At 63.2% G+C, this 20,070-nt stretch overlaps 2 protein-coding genes across 8 annotated transcripts in view; both read left to right on the top strand.

The window, feature by feature from the left end:
- Positions 1 to 2,236, top strand: part of P2RY8 (P2Y receptor family member 8) — a 37,450-nt gene extending 35,214 nt beyond the window's left edge. For all 3 annotated transcript variants that reach the window (XM_042926541.1, XM_042926542.1, XM_042926543.1), the window contains exon 2: positions 1,008 to 2,236. In XM_042926541.1, the coding sequence (XP_042782475.1) occupies positions 1,028 to 2,101 (1,074 nt within the window). In that variant the 5' untranslated portion in view covers positions 1,008 to 1,027 and the 3' untranslated portion in view covers positions 2,102 to 2,236. The remainder of the gene's footprint in view (positions 1 to 1,007) is intronic.
- Positions 1 to 20,070, top strand: part of ASMTL (acetylserotonin O-methyltransferase like) — a 71,656-nt gene that overhangs the window by 35,217 nt on the left and 16,369 nt on the right. For 2 of the 5 annotated variants that reach the window (XM_042926536.1, XM_042926538.1), the window contains exons 1-7: positions 12,647 to 12,858; positions 14,346 to 14,477; positions 15,884 to 15,931; positions 16,072 to 16,136; positions 16,922 to 16,983; positions 17,773 to 17,881; positions 18,618 to 18,993. In XM_042926536.1, the coding sequence (XP_042782470.1) occupies positions 12,721 to 12,858; positions 14,346 to 14,477; positions 15,884 to 15,931; positions 16,072 to 16,136; positions 16,922 to 16,983; positions 17,773 to 17,881; positions 18,618 to 18,993 (930 nt within the window). In that variant the 5' untranslated portion in view covers positions 12,647 to 12,720. The other 3 variants (XM_042926537.1, XM_042926539.1, XM_042926540.1) reach the window with 3 other exon arrangements.

Genomic DNA, 20,070 nt, shown 5'->3' with positions numbered 1-20,070 from the left:
GGGTCCTGCCCTGATTGCAGAGGCCACGGGGGGCGGGAGGAGGGTACACACAGCACGTGGGGTCCTGCCCTGATTGCAGAGGCCCCGGGGGGCGGGGGGGGGGGGAGGGGGTGCGCACAGCACGTGGGGTCCTGGGGCCAAATGCGGCATCAGAGGCGACCCCGTCCTCGTCCCACAGGAATAGCACCTCTCTCCTGACGAGGACCAGCCTGCTGGCCCGGCCTCTGCACACATGTGGGGACAGAGGTCGGAGGCTGGACGTGGGGCCTCACCAACCACGCTGCCCTGGGGAGGGGAGGGGGCGGCCTATGAGGACCACACGTGCCCGTCCCATAGTCTCTTCACGTGAGAGTCAGCTAGGAACTGTCCCCCAGCCCCCGTGAGACACCTGGGCAGGAGGCCATCATCCCTGGGTAAGTCAGGGCCTCTCTGGACAAACACACACAAGGGGCCAGACATGGACAGACAGATGGATAGGTAGATAGATACGTAGACGGCAGATAGATACGTAGACGTATGGATAGATTAGACCGTAGGTAGGTCAGCAGATACATAGATGGATAGATACGTGACAGACAGACCAGACTGAGGACAGCTGGGGTGCCCAGGGACAAGGCACCGTGGGCAGAAGACGGCAGGGGAGCAGGCACAGGGCGACGGTAACGCGCCTGCTGGGACACATCGATGCTGGCGGCACAGCGACCCCGTGTGGCCGGGCAGGGCAGCCAGGGACACACAGGACCTCTCCAGGAGGGGGGGGAAGGGAGAGCTCCCCTTCCAGGCCCCGCCCCCCCCCCCGGAGAGACTCTTTTGCAGCTGGAAACCAGGTTAGCCACTTGGTCCCTTTGTAAGGGCGGGGTGTGCGGGGACCTGGCGAACGCGGCGGGGGCGGGCGGCAGGAAGGGTGCGGGGCAGGAAGGGGAGGCGGGGACAGGCAGGGCTGGGCCCCGTGGCGCGCCCCTCACCCCGCTCCCCCCCCCCCCCCCACCCTGCGTCTTGCCTTCCAGCCCCGCCCGCGCCCGCCAGAATGGACATGAACGTGACCGGCCCGGACAACGCCACGATCCTCATGCTGCGGGACCCGACCATCGCCGTGGTCCTGCCCGTCGTCTACTCGCTGGTGGCGCTGGTCAGCATCCCCGGAAACCTGTTCTCGCTCTGGGTGCTGTGCTGCCACATCGGGCCCACGTCCCCGTCCGTCATCTTCATGATCAACCTGAGCGTCACGGACCTGATGCTGGCCAGCGTGCTGCCCTTCCAGATCTATTACCACTGCAACGGCAACCACTGGGTGTTCGGTGAGCTGCTGTGCAACGCCGTCACCGTGGCCTTCTACGCCAACATGTACTCGTCCATCCTGACCATGACGTGCATCAGCGTGGAGCGCTTCCTGGGCGTGGTGTACCCGCTGGCGTCCGCGCGCTGGCGCCGGCGCCGCTACGCCGTGGCCGCGTGCGCCGGGCTGTGGCTGCTGCTGCTGGCCGCCCTGTCCCCGCTGGCGCGCACCGACCTCACCTACACCGTCGAGGCGCTGGGCATCGTCACCTGCTTCGACGTGCTCAAGTCCACCATGCTGCCCAGCGTGGCCATGTGGGCCATGTTCCTCTTCACGCTGTTCATCGTGCTGTTCCTCATCCCCTTCCTGGTCACCGTGGCCTGCTACACGGCCACCATCCTGACGCTGCTGCGCACCAGCGACCCGCACAGCCGGGGGCAGCGGCGCCGCGCCGTGGCGCTGGCCGCCGTGGTGCTGCTGGCCTTTGTCACCTGCTTCGCACCCAACAACTTCGTGCTGCTGGTGCACGTGGTCAACCGCCTGTTCCTGGGCAGGACCTACTACCACGTGTACAAGCTGACCCTGTGCCTCAGCTGCCTCAACAACTGCCTGGACCCCTTCGTGTACTACTTCGCGTCCCGCGAGTTCCAGCTGCGCCTGCGGCTCTACTTGGGCTACGGGCGCCTCCCCGCCGGCTGCCGCCACGCGCGCTCGGACAGCGTGTTCTCCGCCCGGACGCTGTCGGCGCGCTCCATGTCCAGCGGCCACGAGGGGCTGGAGGAGGCAGGGAGGCCCTCGCTCAGGAGGCAGGAGAGTGTGTTCTGAGCCGGGCACCCCGCCCCCGCCCCCGGGGACGGCTGGTGGGACGGCTCGCACGGGCCTTCACGCGTGCGAACCGCTGCGCGTCCACGGCCGTGGCGCGTGGAGAGGGTGCCCAGGAGCGCACGTCCTAAAACGGGCCACTGGGACAGAACGGCTGGGGGACGGCGCGCACCGGCCTTCCCCCGTGCAAACCGCTGCGCCTCCGCCGCCGTGGCGCGTGGAGAGGGTCCCCAGGAGCGCACGTCCTAAATCGGGCCACTGGGACAGAACGGCTGGGGGACGGCGCGCACCGGCCTTCCCCGTGCGAACCGCTGCGCGTCCACGGCCGTGGCGCGTGGAGAGGGTCCCCAGGAGCGCACGTCCTAAAACGAGCCACCGGGACAGAACGGCTGGGGGACGGCGCACACCGGTCTTCCCCGTGCGAACCGCTGCGCCTCCGCCGCCGTGGCGCGTGGAGAGGGTCCCCAGTAGCTCACGTCCTAAAACGGGCCACCGGGACAGAACGACTGGGGGACGGCGCGCACCGGCCTTCCCCGTGCGAACCGCTGCGCGTCCACGGCCGTGGCGCGTGGAGAGGGTCCCCAGGAGCGCACGTCCTAAAACGGGCCACCGGGACAGAAAGGCTGGGGGACGGCGCGCACCGGCCTTCCCCCGTGCAAACCGCTGCGCCTCCGCCGCCGTGGCGCGTGGAGAGGGTCCCCAGGAGCGCACGTCCTAAATCGGGCCACTGGGACAGAACGGCTGGGGGACGGCGCGCACCGGCCTTCCCCGTGCAAACCGCTGCGCGTCCACGGCCGTGGCGCGTGGAGAGGGTCCCCAGGAGCGCACGTCCTAAAACGAGCCACCGGGACAGAACGGCTGGGGGACGGCGCACACCGGTCTTCCCCGTGCGAACCGCTGCGCGTCCACCGCCGTGGCGCGTGGAGAGGGTCCCCAGGAGCGCACGTCCTAAAACGGGCCACCGGGACAGAACGGCTGGGGGACGGCGCGCACCGGCTTTCCCCCCTGCGAACCGCTGCGCGTCCACCGCCGTGGCGCATGGAGAGGGTCCCCAGTAGCTCACGTCCTAAAACGGGCCACCGGGACAGAACGGCTGGGGGACGGCGCGCACCGGCCTTCCCCCATGCGAACGGCTGCGCCTCCGCCGCCGTGGCGTGTGGAGAGGGTTCCCAGGAGCGCACGTCCTAAAACGGGGCACCGGCATGGAACACCCCACGGCATAATGACACAGGACGCAGCGTGCAGGACGCACTGGGCTCCGCTCCTCAGGACGGGGACCCAAGCTGACCATGAGCTCAGCCAGCCCACCTGAGTCCCTCTGGAGCCCCAGCATCCACCTGCCGTGTTCTCTGTGCCTTGTGCTGGGGTCGCCCATGGCACCTGCTATTCCCCAGCCTGGCACAGCCTGGTGCTTTTTGTTCAGCCCACCCTTGGTCATCGTGCGTTCTGGGATTCACCCAGATCACCAGGCACAGGCCCCTTTGGGCTTGGTGCCCCGGGAGCCCACAGGACCCCCCCTGCATTTGATCTGCTGCCCCCAGGAGCCACCATGACAGCTTACAAATGGTTCGGTCACTCTGTTTCCTCGAGGCTCACATCCTACAAGTCACAATGTCCAGACGGGAAGGACATCCGTCCAGGAGGTGTGGCTCAGCCCCCCACTCCCCACACACAAGGCTTGAGGGTCTCCAGCTCCGTGAGAAGCTGCGGAAGCTGAGTCTTGGGAAGGATGATGTGGGGCCTCAGCTACTGTGGGGCTCCCTGACAGGCTCCAGGGTGCGGCCTCCCCCCAGGTGCCCTCCTGCCGGTCCTCTGCCTCCTGGTCCCAGCCTAGAGCCCCTGAGCCACGTGCGAGCCCTCCCAGGCTGTGAGGTGGCCTCGTGCACCTGACCTGAGCCCTGGCGCCCCGTGGCGCCCGGGCCCCGGACAAGACCACCAAGCACACAAGCCTGCAGAAGGATCACACCCAAGCCCCCTCTGTGCCCGTCCGTTCCTGAGCCCAGGACACGGCAGTACCAGCCCCAAAATATGTGCCACTCCGGGAAGACGAGGACCCCTGTCCCTGGGGAGACTGGGATGCCAAAATACTGGGTTTCCTGGAGCCGGGGATCCGTCTGGAACAGCACTGCCTGATATTTTGTTCATCACACTGGGATGCACGGCGTTGGGCTCAGGGACCCTCAGGCTGGGATGGCTGGGGGGCAGGCAGCGTCCCCACTGTAGGTTTGGCACAGATGGAGACTGGCAGCTGCCATCTGAGGGCTCTGGGAGCACCTGCTCCTGCCGTCACTGCTTTGGGAGAAAAGCAGACACAGCTGTCCTGGAGGGAATAATGTCCCCCCAAACCCACATCCACGCAAGTGCACAATGTGACCTCTCAGATCGGGATGGCCATCAATCCAATGGCACGTGTCCTTGTAAGAGACAAAAGAGAGACAGAGACACAGAGGAGAAGCCCCGTGAAGACACAGGCGGAGACGGGAGGGACGCAGACACAAGCCCAGGGACGTCTGGAGCCACGGAGGCTGGAAGAGGCAGGAAGGGCCCTCCCCTGGAGCCTCTGGAGGGAACACGGCCCCTCCTGGATCTCAGGGGTCCTCCCCTGCATGGATCTCAGTGGTCCTGCCCCTCCTGGATCTGAGGGGCCCTGCCCTGCCTGGATCTCAGTGGCCCTGCTCTGCCTGGATCTCAGGGGCCCTGCCCTGCCTGATCTCAGTGGTCCTGCCCCTGCTGGATCTCAGCGGTCCTGCCCCTCCTGGATGTCAGTGGCCCTGCCCTGCCTGGATCCCAGCAGCTCTGCCCTGCCTGGATCTCAGTGGTCCTGTCCCTCCTGGATCTCAGTGGCCCTGCCCCTCCTGGATCTCAGCGGCCCTGCCCTGCCTGGATCTCAGCGGCCCTGCCCCCCCTGGATCTCAGCGGCCCTGCCCCCCCTGGGTGTCAGCGGCCCTCCCCTGCCTGGGTCTCAGCAGCCCTGCCCTGCCTGGATCTCAGGGGTCCTGCCCCTCCTGGGTCTCAGTGGTCCTGCCCTGCCTGGATCTCAGGGACCGTGCCCTGCCTGGATCTCAGTGGCCCTGCCCCGCCTGGATCTCAGCGGCCCTGCCCTGCCTGGATCTCAGTGGCCCTGCTCCCCCTGGATCTCAGTGGCCCTTCCCTGCCTGAACCTCAGCGGCCCTGCTCTGCCTGGATCTCAGGGGCCCTGCCCTGCCTGATCTCAGTGGTCCTGCCCTGCTGGATCTCAGTGGCCCTGCCCTCCATGGATCTCAGTGGTCCTGCCCCTCCTGGATCTCAGCGGTCCTGCCACTCCTGGATCTCCGTGGTCCTGCCCCTCCTGTATCTCAGTGGTCCTGCCCTGCCTGGATCTCCGTGGTCCTGCCTCTCCTGGATCTCAGTGGCCCTACCCTGCCTGGATCTCAGCGTCCCTGCCCTGCCTGGGTCTCAGCAGCCCTGCCCTCCCTGGATCTCAGTGGTCCTGCCCCTCCTGGATCTCAGCGGTCCTGCCACTCCTGGATCTCCGTGGTCCTGCCCTGCCTGGATCTCAGCGGTCCTGCCCCTCCTGGATCTCAGTGGCCCTGCCCTGCCTGGATCTCAGCGGCCCTGCCCCTCCTGGATCTCAGTGGCCCTGCCCCTCCTGGATCTCAGTGGCCCTGCCCTGCCTGGATCTCAGTGGCCCTTCCCTGCCTGGATCTCTGCAGCCCTGCCTTGCCTGCATCTCAGCAGCCCTGCCCTGCCTCGATCTCAGCGGCCCTGCTCTGCCTGGATCTCAGTGGTCCTGCCTTGCCTGGATCTCAGCGGTCCTGACCCTCCTGGATGTCAGTGGTCCTGCCCTGCCTGGATCTCAGCGGTCCTGACCCTCCTGGATCTCAGTGGTCCTGCCTTGCCTGGATCTCAGCGGTCCTGACCCTCCTGGATCTCAGTGGCCCTGCCCCTCCTGGATCTCAGCAGCCGTGTCCTGCCTGGATTTCAGTGGCCCTGGCCTGCCTGGATCTCAGCGGTCCTGCCCCACCTGGACCTCAGACTTGGGTGTCCAGAGCTAGGAGGGATCCATCCCTGTGGTTTTAAGTCCCCAGGGGACAACTGTCCCATGACACACACCATTGGTGTCACTCTGAAATTGGAGGCCCATCTAAACCTCGTCCTCTGGGTGGGTAATTGCAGGGAACCTGCTCTTTGGGCCCCAGTCCCGTGGCACGCAGGGCTCTGGGCTCCCCCAGGGTCGGCCCTGGCGATTCCCAGTGCGAATGCTGCGCACCGAGCCGCCCGGACAGTCCCCAATGCCACAGCAGCAGAGATTTCCCGCCACCAATGCCTTTCTGCACACTGTGCCCCCGATTTTAATTCTGGAATAGGCCTCCCACGCGGACAAGGTGAGAGCACTGTGATCCCGGAGGCCTGGCCCAGAAGGCCTGGATCCCACGTGGAATCAGAATCCTGGCTCCCTGTGAGGGGCTGTGGCCCCCGGAGCTTAGCTGGTAAACTGTGGGCGCTCATTCCGGCCTCCAAAGCCTCCAGGCCCCGCCCCCTGTGCGTGGGCCTGGACTCAAACCCACGTTCCCAACTTGGGGAGGTGCTGGGGGGCACAGGCACCTGCAGGTGGAGACCCAGGTGAGCCTGTGACCCTCGTCCTTGGGACCCGAGAGGCAGCCTTGGGGTCCCGTCGACACCCTCCAGCCCAGGCCGGCATCGGGCACGGTCCTCGTCCACCGTCTTGCAGCTGGGACGTCCCTGCCGGGGGACAGTGTCTGAGCCAATCGGGCCTCACTGCCCAGCTGTGTGCAGGGGGCTCAGAGCCCCCACAGGGAGCCTTCAGAGCGACCCCCGGAGACTTATCTGGCTAAAGGTTCACTTGGGGGTGGGGGTGGGGGGCAGGGGGCCAAGGTGGCTCCAAGAAGGCGGGCGTTAGAGACCCGGATTCTCCAGAGAAGGAGCCACGACCCCCGCCCTTCCCGACTGTCCCAAACCCGAAGGCTAGAAAGCAACGTCGAGGCAGCAGCATCCAGGGTCGGAAATCCTGAGCCAGCGAGACGCCCCACCCACGTGCTGGGCGTGGGCCTCGGTGAGTCTCATGCGGAAAAGCTGTGAAAACCTCAAACCACGGGGGCCTGTGACAGCTGCACACCTTGAACGCGGAGAACGCCCGTCTACATAATATCCTCGTCCACAGGATGTCGGGCCCTGTAGCCCTCCGGTGACTCCTGGGGTTCAAGCAACAAACGCACCTCGGACCACGTGTGCTGCGTCCGTGTGCGCCCCAGACGCGCACCCTGTTCCCGTTAAGTATCGAATAAAAATATCACACACCTGTGCACACGCGCGGATGAGAAATGTCTGTAAAGCTGTGACCCCAACATTGAGGTCATGGCAGCACGGGGGGGGGGGGGGGGGGGCACCGGTGCGCTGAGACGTAAGACCCTGGACACTGACCCAAATCCCACCCCCCCCCCCACCCCGTGCAGAAGGTGAGTACATTTCTCTCTCTGGCCCCTGAGACCCCTGCTTTCCAGACATGCGCCCTCTCTCTGAACCGCACGTTCCCCTCCGACCGGACCCCGGGATCTTCCTCCTATGGCGGAGTCAGGTTATTTGGGAGCCCGAGGCTGAATCCGGGCAGCACGACACGGAGGGCGCGTGGCATGAAGTCAGGGTTTTTGGCGCCGAAGATGGGGATTTTAAAAGAAATATTTTTGTGTAAGAGGTGTGTGTGCAAATATCCGTGCGTGTGATGATACAATGTTTGCTGTTGGACGTAAAATACCAGAGGAGGTACATGTACACGCACGCACTCATGCACAAGTACCCACATGCACACACGCACACACACACACACGTAGCCACATGCACACACGCACACATACATGCACGCACGCATGCACACCTACCCACATGCACACAAGCACACGTACATGTACACACGCACACATACACACACGCACATGCACGCACGCACAGGTACCCATATGCACACACGCACACGCGCGTGCCCACATGCACACACGCACACGTACACACGCACACGTAGATGCACGCACGTGTACCCACATGCACACATGTACATGCACGCACAGGTATCCACATGCACACACGCACACGCACACACACGTAGCCACATGCACACACGCACACATACATGCACGCACGCATGCACACCTACCCACATGCACACAAGCACACGTACATGTACACACGCACACATACACACACGCACATGCACGCACGCACAGGTACCCATATGCACACATGCACACGCGCGTGCCCACATGCACACACGCACACGTAGATGCACGCACGTGTACCCACATGCACACATGTACATGCACGCACAGGTATCCACATGCACACACGCACACGCACACACACGTAGCCACATGCACACACGCACACATACATGCACGCACGCACCCACACGTACCCACATGCACACACGTACATGTACACACGCACACATACACGCACGCGTACCCACAGGCACGCACGCACAGGTACCCATATGCACACATGCACATGTACATGCTCGCACGCATGCACATGTACCCACATGCACACACGCACACGTACATACGCACACGTAGATGCACGCAGGCGTACCCACACATGTACCCACACGTGTACATGCAGGCACGCACAGGTATCCACATGCACACACGCACACGTACATGCACGCACTCATGCACACGTACCCACATGCACACACGCACACGTGCATGCACACACGTATACAGTTACCCACGTGCACACACGCACGCACACTTACCCACACGGTACCCATATGTGCACACGTACACACATACATGTATACATACACATGCACGCACATGTGCAGACACCCACCCATGCACATGCACCCACACACACGTACATACACGCACACGCATGTGCAGGCATACACATGCACGCACATGTACACACACGTGCAGACACCCACCCATGTATGCTCACGTAATGCACTCACATGGACACACGCACACACATGCACACACGTGTAAGGCACCCACCCATGTACGCACACATACATGCACACACATGTACGCATAGACACGCATGCACGAACATGTACACGCGTGTGCAGGCACCCACCCATGCACACACACATACATGCGTGCATGCACACACATACATATATAATGCACACGTGTGCACGTGGGCATCATACAAATTTGGGGGCCTCGAAGAAAAACGGGAAAATGCTGGTCGCTCACAATGGTTGAAGCTGGGTGAACAGAATATGGGGCCCCATTCTAGAATTCTCTTTCCTTTGAGCACATTTAAAAATATCTGTACAAAAAATGAGGTGTATTGGCAAATGTCACACAAAGACCTTGATTTCTGCCCAGTGTATCACTGAACCCTGGAAACCATGTCCGCTGGAATTGCATGCTATGGAAGAGACCAACGTTCCGACCCGGCTCTCTTTTTGTTTTTCTTTTCCTTCCCATTTCTTAAATTGCGATAAAATGAAACAGGCAACATAACATGTACCACCTGCACTGTGTTTAAGCATGTATCAAGGCATCATTGAGGCCATGGAATTAGCCCGGTGTTTAGTACGCATGCGCTAAAGGTCTCCCCAAACACGGCAGCACAGCCACAGGACGTTTGCACGGCCCCAGATGCCCGATGCCCTTTGTTCCCCGTCCATCCCTACGGCCAGCTGGATACGCTTTCTGGCTCCGTGGACTTGTTTTTCTGCTATTGCCACATCAGTGGGGTCACGGGGCACGTGGGGGGCTGCAGTGCTGACTTTCTCACCACGGTGTTCTTGGGGGGCTCACGCGCGGGGGACTATCACTGCTCTTCCCTCCTCGTTCCATGGACAGGGTGACCACCCCGTGCCCATCACGTGAGTCGTGGCAGATTTTGACCTCAAGCCCCAAGAAAGGTTCAGACTGGCTGTTCGCTGGAAAGCTTGAACGTTTGACCTCGGCTTTTATTTTATTATTATTGTTTTTTTTCTTTTCATGTCTGAGCTGTCTTTGGAAATCTGTGTGATTCCGTAAAGCCAGTGAGATTCATTTTTTCGTTTTTTTTTTTTAAGTTTATTTATTTTTGAGAGAGACAGAGAGTGAGCGGAGGAGAGGGAGAGGGAGAAGGAGAGGGAGAGGGAGAGGGAGAGGGAGAGGGAGAGAGAGAGAGAGAGACAGAGAGAGAGAATCCGAAGCAGGTTCCATGCTGTCAGCCCAGAGCCCAACACAGGGCTCGAACCCACAGCCGCGAGCTCATGACCTGAGCTGAGATCAAGGGTCAGATGCTTAACCGACTGAGCCACACAGGCGTCCTCACTAAAGGTGGGACTGTTTAGTGCCCTGACCATACCGCCAGTGTGGGCGTAAACACCAGTGAAGACACAGGGAGAGGGGCCCCTGATGACGGTAGGCCGTGTAATGAGCACCCTAGTTTCTGGGGCTCACAGATAAGGCCCAAACAGCCAGGAACGGTCATAGGATAAACCCCACACCAGGGCATCCCCCGTCTGTCCCCTGCATGAGTCCCTCATCTGACTACAACAAGGTAGGTGCCGCGCCCATTTTGCAGAGGAGGACACTGAGGCCCAGAGACGTGGAGGGACTGGCCCCGGGTCCCAGCGCTGGTGAGTGGGAGACCCTGAGTCTGGTAGTGAACCTGCCCCCGGAGCCCGATCCCGCACTCGCTGGAGCCCAGCCGGGCCTGCCCACTGCTGCCCACAGCCCACGGCCCACCCCCTGACGTCACGCGTGGCCGGGCCCACCCAGCAGCGCACACTTCCGTCCACAGGTGCCTTTGCGTAGAAATGACGGCGTGTTGAGCGGAACAGAAAGGTGAACCTATCAGGAGCTGACTTCCAAAGAACGTGACCGGGTGCCTGGGCGGTTCAGTCGGTTAAGCATCCAACTCCCGGCTTTGGCTCAGGTCATGATCTCACGGCTCGTGGGTTCAAGCCCCACGTCGGGCTCTATGCTGACGGCACGGAGCCTGCTTGGGATTCTGTCTCCCTCTCTCTCTCTGCCCCTCCCCTGTGCTCTCTCTCTCTCTCCTAAAAATAAATCAACATTAAAAAAATTTTAAAAAGTGCTTGGGATGTTTGGGGTCGGCTGTCCCGGGCGAGGCTAGCAGGCAATCAGAATGGCCATCGAGGGTCTGGCTGGTGGGGGCCAGCCCTCTGGTGACCGTAACCAAGAGAGGCTCCGTGGGAGGGTCCGGGGTGGGCCTGGGATGGACAGGCACAGGGGGTCAGGGAGGACGCGACAGGGGGTATTGGCTTGGATGCACCTGGGCATATTCGTCTGGGGACACTTCTGAAGGTCACGACAGTGAGGGGGGCGCTCCTGGCGTGTGCGGGGTGGAGACCAGACACGCTGCTCCACACCCTACCGCGCACAGAACGCCCCACCCCACAGGGTCATCCAGCCCCACGTGTCAGTAGTGCTGAGGCGGAGAACCCCGGACCTCACAAGAGGGACTCTATCTGCCTATCGATCGGTCATCTATCGATCTTCGCCGTGGTCAGGATTCTCAACCAAGGGGCTATTCGGTGCCCGGGGAAACCCCGGCCACGTTCAGGAGAGAATTTGGGTTGTCACAACTCGGGAGGAAGGTCCCGCCATCTAGTGGCGGAAACTGGGGATGCTTCTGAGGATCGTGCAACGAATCACCCAACCCCAGAAGTCAGTACTGCTGCGGTTGGGAAGCCTCACCGCAGGAGAGACCTTGTCTGTCTGTCTGTCTGCCTGCCTGCCTACCTACCTACCTGCTTACCTGTGTATCTGTATGCGGCAGTGGTTCTTAACCGAGGGCTATTCTGCTCCCCTCCAGGAGAACCCCTATCCCTGCCCCTCCACCGCCTCCCGGGACCCCGACTCCGCGCCCCTCTGCCACTTCCCAGGAAGCCCCCGTTTCCGCGCCCCAGGGGCGTTCGAGGGAGACCCCCCCCCCCATCTCCGCGCCCCTCCATCACCTCCCAGGGACTCCCATCTCCTCCTCCCCGGCCCCCAAATGCCCGGCTCCACAGGGGCCCCACGACTTCGCGCTCCCGGAGCCCGCCCGCCACCACATCCCCGCGGGCGCACCTGCTTGCGTGTGTTGGCGCGCAGGGCACACGCCGCCAGGGGACTGGACTTGGCAGGGAGGGGCGGGGCTCCGGCATGCCTGGGCGGAAGGGGAGGGATCTGGGGGTGGGGCGGGGCTCCGGCTGGTCTGGGCGGATGGGGCGGGATCTGGGGGGCGGGGCGGGGCTCCGGCGGGTCTGGGCGGATGGGGCGGGATCTGGGTGGAAAGACGGGCTCCGGCGGGCCTGGGCGGACGGGGCGGGATCTGGGTGGAGGGGCGTGGCTCCGGCGGGCCTGGGCGGACGGGGCGGGATCTGGGTGGAGGGGCGTGGCTCCGGCGGGCCTGGGCGGATGGGGCGGGATCTGGGGGGGGCGGCTCCGGCGGGCCTAGGCGGATGGGGCGGGATCTGGGGGGCGGGGCGGGGCTCCGGAGGGCCTGGGCGGATAGGGCGGGATCTGGGTGAAGGGGCGGGGATCCGGCGGGACTGGGCGGGGCCTTGGGGGGCGGGGTTCCATTAGTCCCGGAGCGTGCGGCTCGGGCATCCGGATCCGGATCTGTGCTCGCGGTCTGGGGCCGTGCGCGGGGGTGGCGGGGGTCGCGGTGCCATGGTTCTGAGCCCGGTGATCGGGAAGCTGCTGCACAAGCGCGTGGTGTTGGCCAGCGCCTCCCCGCGCCGCCGGGAGATCCTCAGCCAAGCGGTGAGCGGCCGCGCCGGGCCTGTGGCTGGGGTCTGCGCCGGGCAGGTGACCGGGTCTCCTGGGGCGGGGGGGCCTGGAGCGGGGGCCTGGGGCCGGGGACCTAGTGACCTAGGGCATGCGGCCGGGGGACCTGGGGCAGGTGGGCCTGCGGCCGGAGGTCTAGAGACCTGGAGGCCTGGTGCCTGGGGTCCTGGTAACGGGGCCTGGCAATGGGGGCTGGGTATTGGGGGGGCCTGATAGGGGCCTGGGGCCGGGGTTCTGGTGACCTGGGGTGCCGGGGCTGGGGAGGGGGGGTCTGGTGACCGGGGCTTCTGGTTCTGGTCCTGGGGGCCTGTGTGACCAGGGACCTAGTGACCTCAGGGTCTGGGATGGGGGTGGTCATGGTAGGGAGGGGCCTGGCACTGGGGACCTGGTTTTCCCGGGAGTCTGGTGACCCAGGGCGCCAGGTGGTCTGGTGACCAGGGACCTGGTGACCTGAGGGTGTGGTTTGGTGACCCCGGGGGTGTCTGGTGACCAGGGCCTGGTGACCAAGGGCCAGGTAGTGAGGGGCCTGGTGACCCTGGAGCCCTAGTGACAGAGGCCCTGGTGCCCGGGGTGCAGTGACCAGTGACTCTGGGCTGGGAGCTGGGGTCTGCAGACTGGAGGTCTTTGGGCCACGGCGTAATGACTCAGGGTCCTAGTGACTCAGGATAGTGGGGGTCTGTGTGATCTGGGACCAGAGTCTTCAGGCCAGGTCTAGTGGCCTAGTGGCGTGCTGGCCAAGGGGGTACGGAGATAGGGGCAGGTACACAGCCCAGAGGCAGGCAGAGGCCTGGGTCGGGGAAGGTACAGAGTGAGGGGTGCTCACTGTACCTCCCGAGGAGGGTTGTGGGGGGTACAGACCAAAGGAAGGCTCACAGGGCAGTCCAGGGGACATGGGGGTGTAGGAGGTCAGCTGCAGGGGGGCCTTTAGAGAGTTAGGGTCAGGATGAGGAGAGCCACTCTGGAGCTGTGCAGGAAGGTGCCTGTGGGGTTGGAAACACCCTCTGTGTTCCAGGCCCACATTCCTGTCCCCACACGACTCTGGGGGGGGTCACTCTCTACGCAAGTGGCTCCCCACTGGGGCCTGCCTTGCCCATGCACACGGGTTTGGGGACAACGGTAAAGCAGCCATCTTCCCTCACAGGTCCGCCCTTTGTGGCCCTGTGCGCGGGCGGTATGTTTTCAGCTGTTAGTGCACCCGTGGGCGTGATGTCCTGGCCTCCGTGACACTCTGGGAGCCCTTTGACCCCTCAGAGCCGGAGACCCCACCCAACTATCCTGCTGGGTTCTGTGTGGTCGCCGCGGGTACCTGTGCCTTCAGGCCGGTCCGCCGGGGCCCCCGCCAGCCTCCGCTCCGGGCCTTGGCTGAGCTCATCAGCGGTCAGGGACGAGGTGTGAGGGAGACACAGGGCACGTGGGGGGAGGCCGTTTCCTGGGAAACCAGCTCATTCTGCTCAGAGGCCTTCCCTCTTCCCGCAAACCCTCCAGACCCCCTCTTCCTCCTGTTCCAGGGTCTCAGGTTCGAGGTGGTTCCGTCCAGGTTCAAAGAGAAGCTCGATAAAGCCGCCTTCGCCACCCCTTATGCTTACGCCATCGAAACAGCGAAGCAGAAGGCCTTGGAGGTGGCCTCCAGGATGCACCAGGCAAGGGGGCCCTGCTACTGCTTTCTTCCCTGTTCTCTTGGGAGGACGGGACTTTCCGGCTTTAAACGTACATGTCACGGATCGGTGCCGTCTACCGTATGCAACCCCAACAGCCTACCCGTGGCTCAGGGTTACTGTGTCGCATGCTGTTACAATCACTGTGGCCGTGTCCTTGATATGAGCCTCCGTAATTGTCGTTAACAGAGGAGCGTCATTGACGGTAAAGAATCAATACAGGTTGCTTATTACCATATGCTAGCATGTAGCCCAGAATCACAATTAGTGTGGTGATATCATTTCCAACAAAGAATGAACACACTTTGTCTGTTTCTGTGTATTACTATGTAATATGCTATTTTAATGAACGTAACAGCATTTATGACACACTATTTAACAGAGCTTGTCTATGGAGCGTAGATTCTACGTTATATGCAGATACTGTTGTAATTAAAACAATAGCATCATTAACTCCTATTTTGCAACAGTATCACTTATGATACAGAACTAATGTAGATTATCCATTGCTTGGTATTAAAATAATATACTATTGCAACTAATGTCCTATAGGGAGTGCTTTGTGCCCAGTGCCGTATAACAACCATTGGTATAAATAAAGGAGTATTGACCGATTGATTTTCAGCAGTGGAAAGGTTAATATGTTAACTTTAACCTAAGTTCAACGTTCTATACAGACTTCAGATGTGTGCGTTCAGCCCCAAGCCTGAATTTTCCACCTGGACTTATTTTATTGTCTGGAGAACTTTTTTCTCAAATCACATTGAGCAGTTCGAAAAACCAGTTTTGTCCTTTTTTTTTATATTTTATTTTTTTTAATGTTTATTTATTTTTGAGAAAGAGCACGAGCGGTAAGGGACAGAGAGAGAGGGAGACAGAGGATCCGAACGAGGCTCCAGGCTCTGAGCTGTCAGCACAGAGCCTGACGCGGGGCTTGAACTCACGTACTGTGAGATCGTGACCTCAGCTGAAGTCAGATGCTTAAGTGACTGAGCCATCCAGGTGCCCCCAAACCAGCTTTGTCTTTAATTCAGCATAGCTTGGGGAGGACTTGGGGCCCTCACCCACCTCTCCTGCAAGGGTCCCCTGCCCTGAGGGAGGCGGAGCCCATGGGACTGGACACTGAGGTTTGCAGTGCTGTCCCTCAGGTGTCAGGGAGGGAGCCGGCAGGTGCTGTCCCCATCATGTGACCACAGAGCACCTCCAGGCTACAGCCCCCCACACGTCCTGAGCCCTGCAGGGCAGGCCTCCCGGGGTCACCCTCGAGTCCTTGCTGGGGACACCGAGGACACCCACATCTTCCTTTCCGAAGTACCACCCGTCTCACCGCCAGCGCATTTGCATAAGACACACGGGTGTGATTTCCGAAGCTGAGTTTGCATTTCTTCCAGAAAGACCTCCGGGCCCCCGACGTCGTCATCGGAGCCGACACCATCGTGGTGAGTCCCCCTCGGGGCCCTTTTCTGGCCTCCAGTTTGGTTGGTGTGCCCTCGGTGACTGAAGTCAAGGTGTGGACATCGCGGCTTCCACAGATCCGGCTTGGGGACAGTGAGCGCCCCCCGCCCTGGTTCTCTTGCAGACGATCGGGGGGCTGATTCTGGAGAAGCCAGCGGACAAGCAAGACGCGTACAGGATGCTCTCCAGGTGGGTCCCGGACTGTCCTCCTCGGAAGCAGCCTTGCCTCAGATACAGCCTGGGGCGGGGTCAGGACCTTGGGCGGGGTCAGGACCTTGGGCGGGGTCAAGGTCTGAGGTGGGGTCAGCTCCTCTGTTGTGGGTCCCAGGGCAGGGTTAGGGCCCAGGGTGGGCGCCTGGGGCAGGGTTACGTCCCAGCCAGGTACCTGGGTCGCGCCCTGGGTGGGGTCCGTGCTGGGCCTTCCCGGCCACTCTTTTGGGTGAGATCAGAGGACGCAGCCTCGCACTTAATGCGGTGCTCACGCCCCCTAGGGGGACAGGGTCTCGGGGCAGACGGGTAGGCGGACAGGCGCGCAGGGGGACAGGCGGTAAGGTTGATAGTCCGCGCAGGTGCGCAGGTGGGCAGGGGCACAGGCAGGGAGGCGCACAGACTGGAAGGCGAGCAGGCGGGCTGGTTGATAGTCGAGGCACGTGGACAGGCGTGCGGGCGGGCAGGTGCGCAGGCGCACAGGCGGGGAGGCGGGCAGGTGCGCAGGCGCGCAGGCCGGGAGGCGCGCAGACAGGAAGGCGGGCAGGCGCGCAGGCGCACAGCGGGCCGGCAGGCAGTGTCCCTCCGTGCCGAGCACCGCCCACCACGCATGTGAGCGTGTCTCCGCGCCTGGGCCCTGCCTTGTCCGTGGGCTGGCATCCCCGTGCCGCAGGGACGCGCACAGACCCTCCGAAGAGCGGGTGGCAGGGAACATGCTGTCCCACAGGCTCCCCGTGGGCACACTGCATGTGGGTCGTCCGTTGCAGGTTGAACGGGAAGGAGCACAGCGTGTTCACGGGCGTCGCCATCATCCACTGCTGCAGCGAAGGTACCTGCCGCCTCCCCAGGCCCCGCGCCACCGCGGGAGGAGCCGGGCGTCCTGCCGCCCCCGGGCCCTCTATGTCCCGCCGTGAGGGCCCTGCCCTCCCTCCTGCCTGCCAAAGTCGGGGCTGCTTCAGGCCTCGGTTCGCTTCTCGCTGAGCACCTGTGAGAGGCGGGGTGCCCCGACCAGCACGAGCCACACAGGTGCCACCTTTAGTCCAGAAGGGGGAGGGCCTTGGCTGTGCAACCTGAAATCCTAGGAACACGGGGGCGCCTGGGGGGGCTCAGTCGGTTCAGCGTCCGACTCCGGCTCAGGTCATGATCTCGCTGTCCGTGAGTTCGAGCCCCGCGTCGGGCTCTGTGCCGACAGCTCAGGGCCTGGATCCCGCTTCGGATTCTATGTCTCCCTCTCTCTGCCCCTCCCCCTGCTCGTGCTCTGTGTCTCTCTCGCGAATAAATAAACATCAGAACAAATCTGTTTTAAGCACCAAAATGCTGAGGACCCGCTTGGCAGAAGGTGCCCGCTGGGCTGTGCCTGGCGCGTTTCTCACCTCCTACCGAGGCACGGAGGCCACCCCGAAGTTCAGTTCCCTACGGGGACACCTGAGCCCCCCACCGGCCTGGGTCTCCTTCCCTGATCTTGTAGCTTTCTTTTCCCCGCTGTTCACCGTTCCCGCCTCTCCACTAGCTGTTCCTGCCCGAGTTGTCTATCCCCAGGCCCGGGGCGGATTTCCCGCAGGCGCCCGGCCGTGTGCCCGCCCCGTGCCCTGACCTGCCCCGCCCTTCTGTGTTGCAGACGGCCAGCTGGACACGGACGTGTGCGAGTTCCACGAGGAGACCACGGTGAAGTTCTCGGAGCTGTCCGAGGACCTTCTGTGGGAGTACATCGACAGCGGGGAGCCCATGTGAGTGCACACGGGGTCTCACGGGACGCTGATCCCGGCACGGCGGCTGCAGCCTCCGACCGGACCCCCTCCCGGAGGCCCCAGCTCGTCACAGCGTCCCCTTGGGGGTTAGAGCTCACCCTACGAATTCTGGGGGGACACAGACATCCAGTCCACGGTGGTGTGCTTGCCGTCCTGATGTACCGTGGGGGCTGGGCCCAGGAGTGCGAGCAGGGCTGGCTGACGAGGCGACCTGCCCGGTTCCAGGGCAGTGGATGAGGAAACAACTGACAGTGGGAGAAACAGTCAGGCCCTTCGCCCTGTGCTGCTGCCACGGGACTGGGAGGCCACACAGGTTAACACGCCTGCTTCCCCGACACCCCGGAACGGGGCCGGGCCAGGGACAGGTGCATGCATGCAGGTGGGGGGGGGGGCGGTCTCATCGCTGGGGGCGCCCAGAACCAAAACCTTGTGTCCTTTTGGGAGCCTGGGGTCCGGGAGGCAGAGGAGGGAGGGTCGGATGGAAACCACGACGTGCCAAGTCGGGGTCCAGGAAAGGGTCTTTGAAGGCCCGTCCTCTGTCCCTAAGGAGGGGTCCACAGAGGCTCCTGGGCCAGCGGTGCAGATGTGGACAAGAGCACGGCCGGGGTCGGGGTACTCCCTGCGCTCCCCCCACCGGGACTACCGCGCAGCCCTCGCATTCTGACTTCTCCGTGTCCCCCTCCCGCCCCGGTCTGCCTCCTTCCGCCCCTCGCAGGGACAAGGCCGGCGGCTACGGGATCCAGGCCCTGGGCGGCATGCTGGTGGAGTACGTCCGTGGGGACTTCCTCAATGTCGTGGGCTTCCCGCTGAACCACTTCTGCAAGAAGCTGGTGGAGCTGTACTGCCCGCCCCACCGCGAGGACGCGCAGCGGGTCAAGCACGACTCCATCCCCGCCGTGGACACCTTCGAGATCGCGAGCGAGGCTGCTCAGGGGGACGAGGGCTGCGGCCCCAGCAGGGCAGGGGTGCACGGTCACACCGGACAGGCTCCTGCTGGCCCCCAGGGCCCAGACACGAATGGGCTGGTGGAGAACCCGCCCCCCTTCCCGTCCGACCTTCTAGACCTCATAGACGGCTTTAAAGCATCCAAGGTACTGGTCTGAGTGTCCTGGGCAGGCAGTGCTGAAGGACGCCACCCTGACTGCTTAAAACCCAGGGTGTGTCCTCTCCCAGCTCTGGAGACCACAGTCTGAGATCCAGGAGGGGCAGGGCCGCTGAGATCCAGGCAGGGTGGGGCTACTGAGATCCAGGCAGGGAAGGGCCACTGAGATGCAGGTGGGACAGGACACTGAAATCCAGGAGGGGCAGGGCCGTTGAGATCCAGGCAGGGCAGGGCCACTGAGATCCACGAGGGGCAGGGCCACTGAGACCCAGGAGGGGCAGGGCCACTGAGATCCACGAGGGGCAGGGCCACTGAGACCCAGGCAGGGCAGGACCACTGAGATCCAGGAGGGGCAGGGCCACTGAGATCCAGAAGGGGCAGGGCCACTGAGATCCACGAGGGGCAGGGCCACTGAGATCCAGGAGGGCAGGACCACTGAGATCCAGGAGGGGCAGGGCCACTGAGATCCAGGAGGGCAGGACCACTGAGATCCAGGAGGGGCAGGGCCACTGAGATCCAGGCAGGGCAGGACCACTGAGACCCAGGAGCGGCAGGGCTATGGAGATCCAGGAGGGCAGGACCACTGAGATCCAGGAGGGGCAGGGCCACTGAGATCCAGAAGGGGCAGGGCCACTGAGATCCACGAGGGGCAGGGCCACTGAGATCCAGGAGGGCAGGACCACTGAGATCCAGGAGGGGCAGGGCCACTGAGATCCAGGAGGGCAGGACCACTGAGATCCAGGAGGGGCAGGGCCACTGAGATCCAGGCAGGGCAGGACCACTGAGACCCAGGAGCGGCAGGGCTATGGAGATCCAGGAGGGCAGGACCACTGAGATCCAGGCAGGGCAGGACCACTGAGGCCCAGCAGGGGCAGGGCCGCTGAGATCCAGGAGGGGCAGGGCCGCTGAGATCCACGAGGGGCAGGGCCACTGAGATCCAGCAGGGGCAGGGCCACTGAGATCCACGAGGGGCAGGGCCACTGAGGCCCAGCAGGGGCAGGGCCACTGAGATCCAGGAAGGGCAGGACCACTGAGATCCAGGCCGGGCAAGGCCACTGAGATCCAG

This window comes from Panthera leo, chromosome Y, assembly GCF_018350215.1.
Source record: "Panthera leo isolate Ple1 chromosome Y, P.leo_Ple1_pat1.1, whole genome shotgun sequence".
Classification (NCBI taxonomy): domain Eukaryota; kingdom Metazoa; phylum Chordata; class Mammalia; order Carnivora; family Felidae; genus Panthera; species Panthera leo.
The sequence above is the reverse complement of the archived record's forward strand: the minus strand, read 5'-3'. Positions and strand labels throughout refer to the sequence as shown.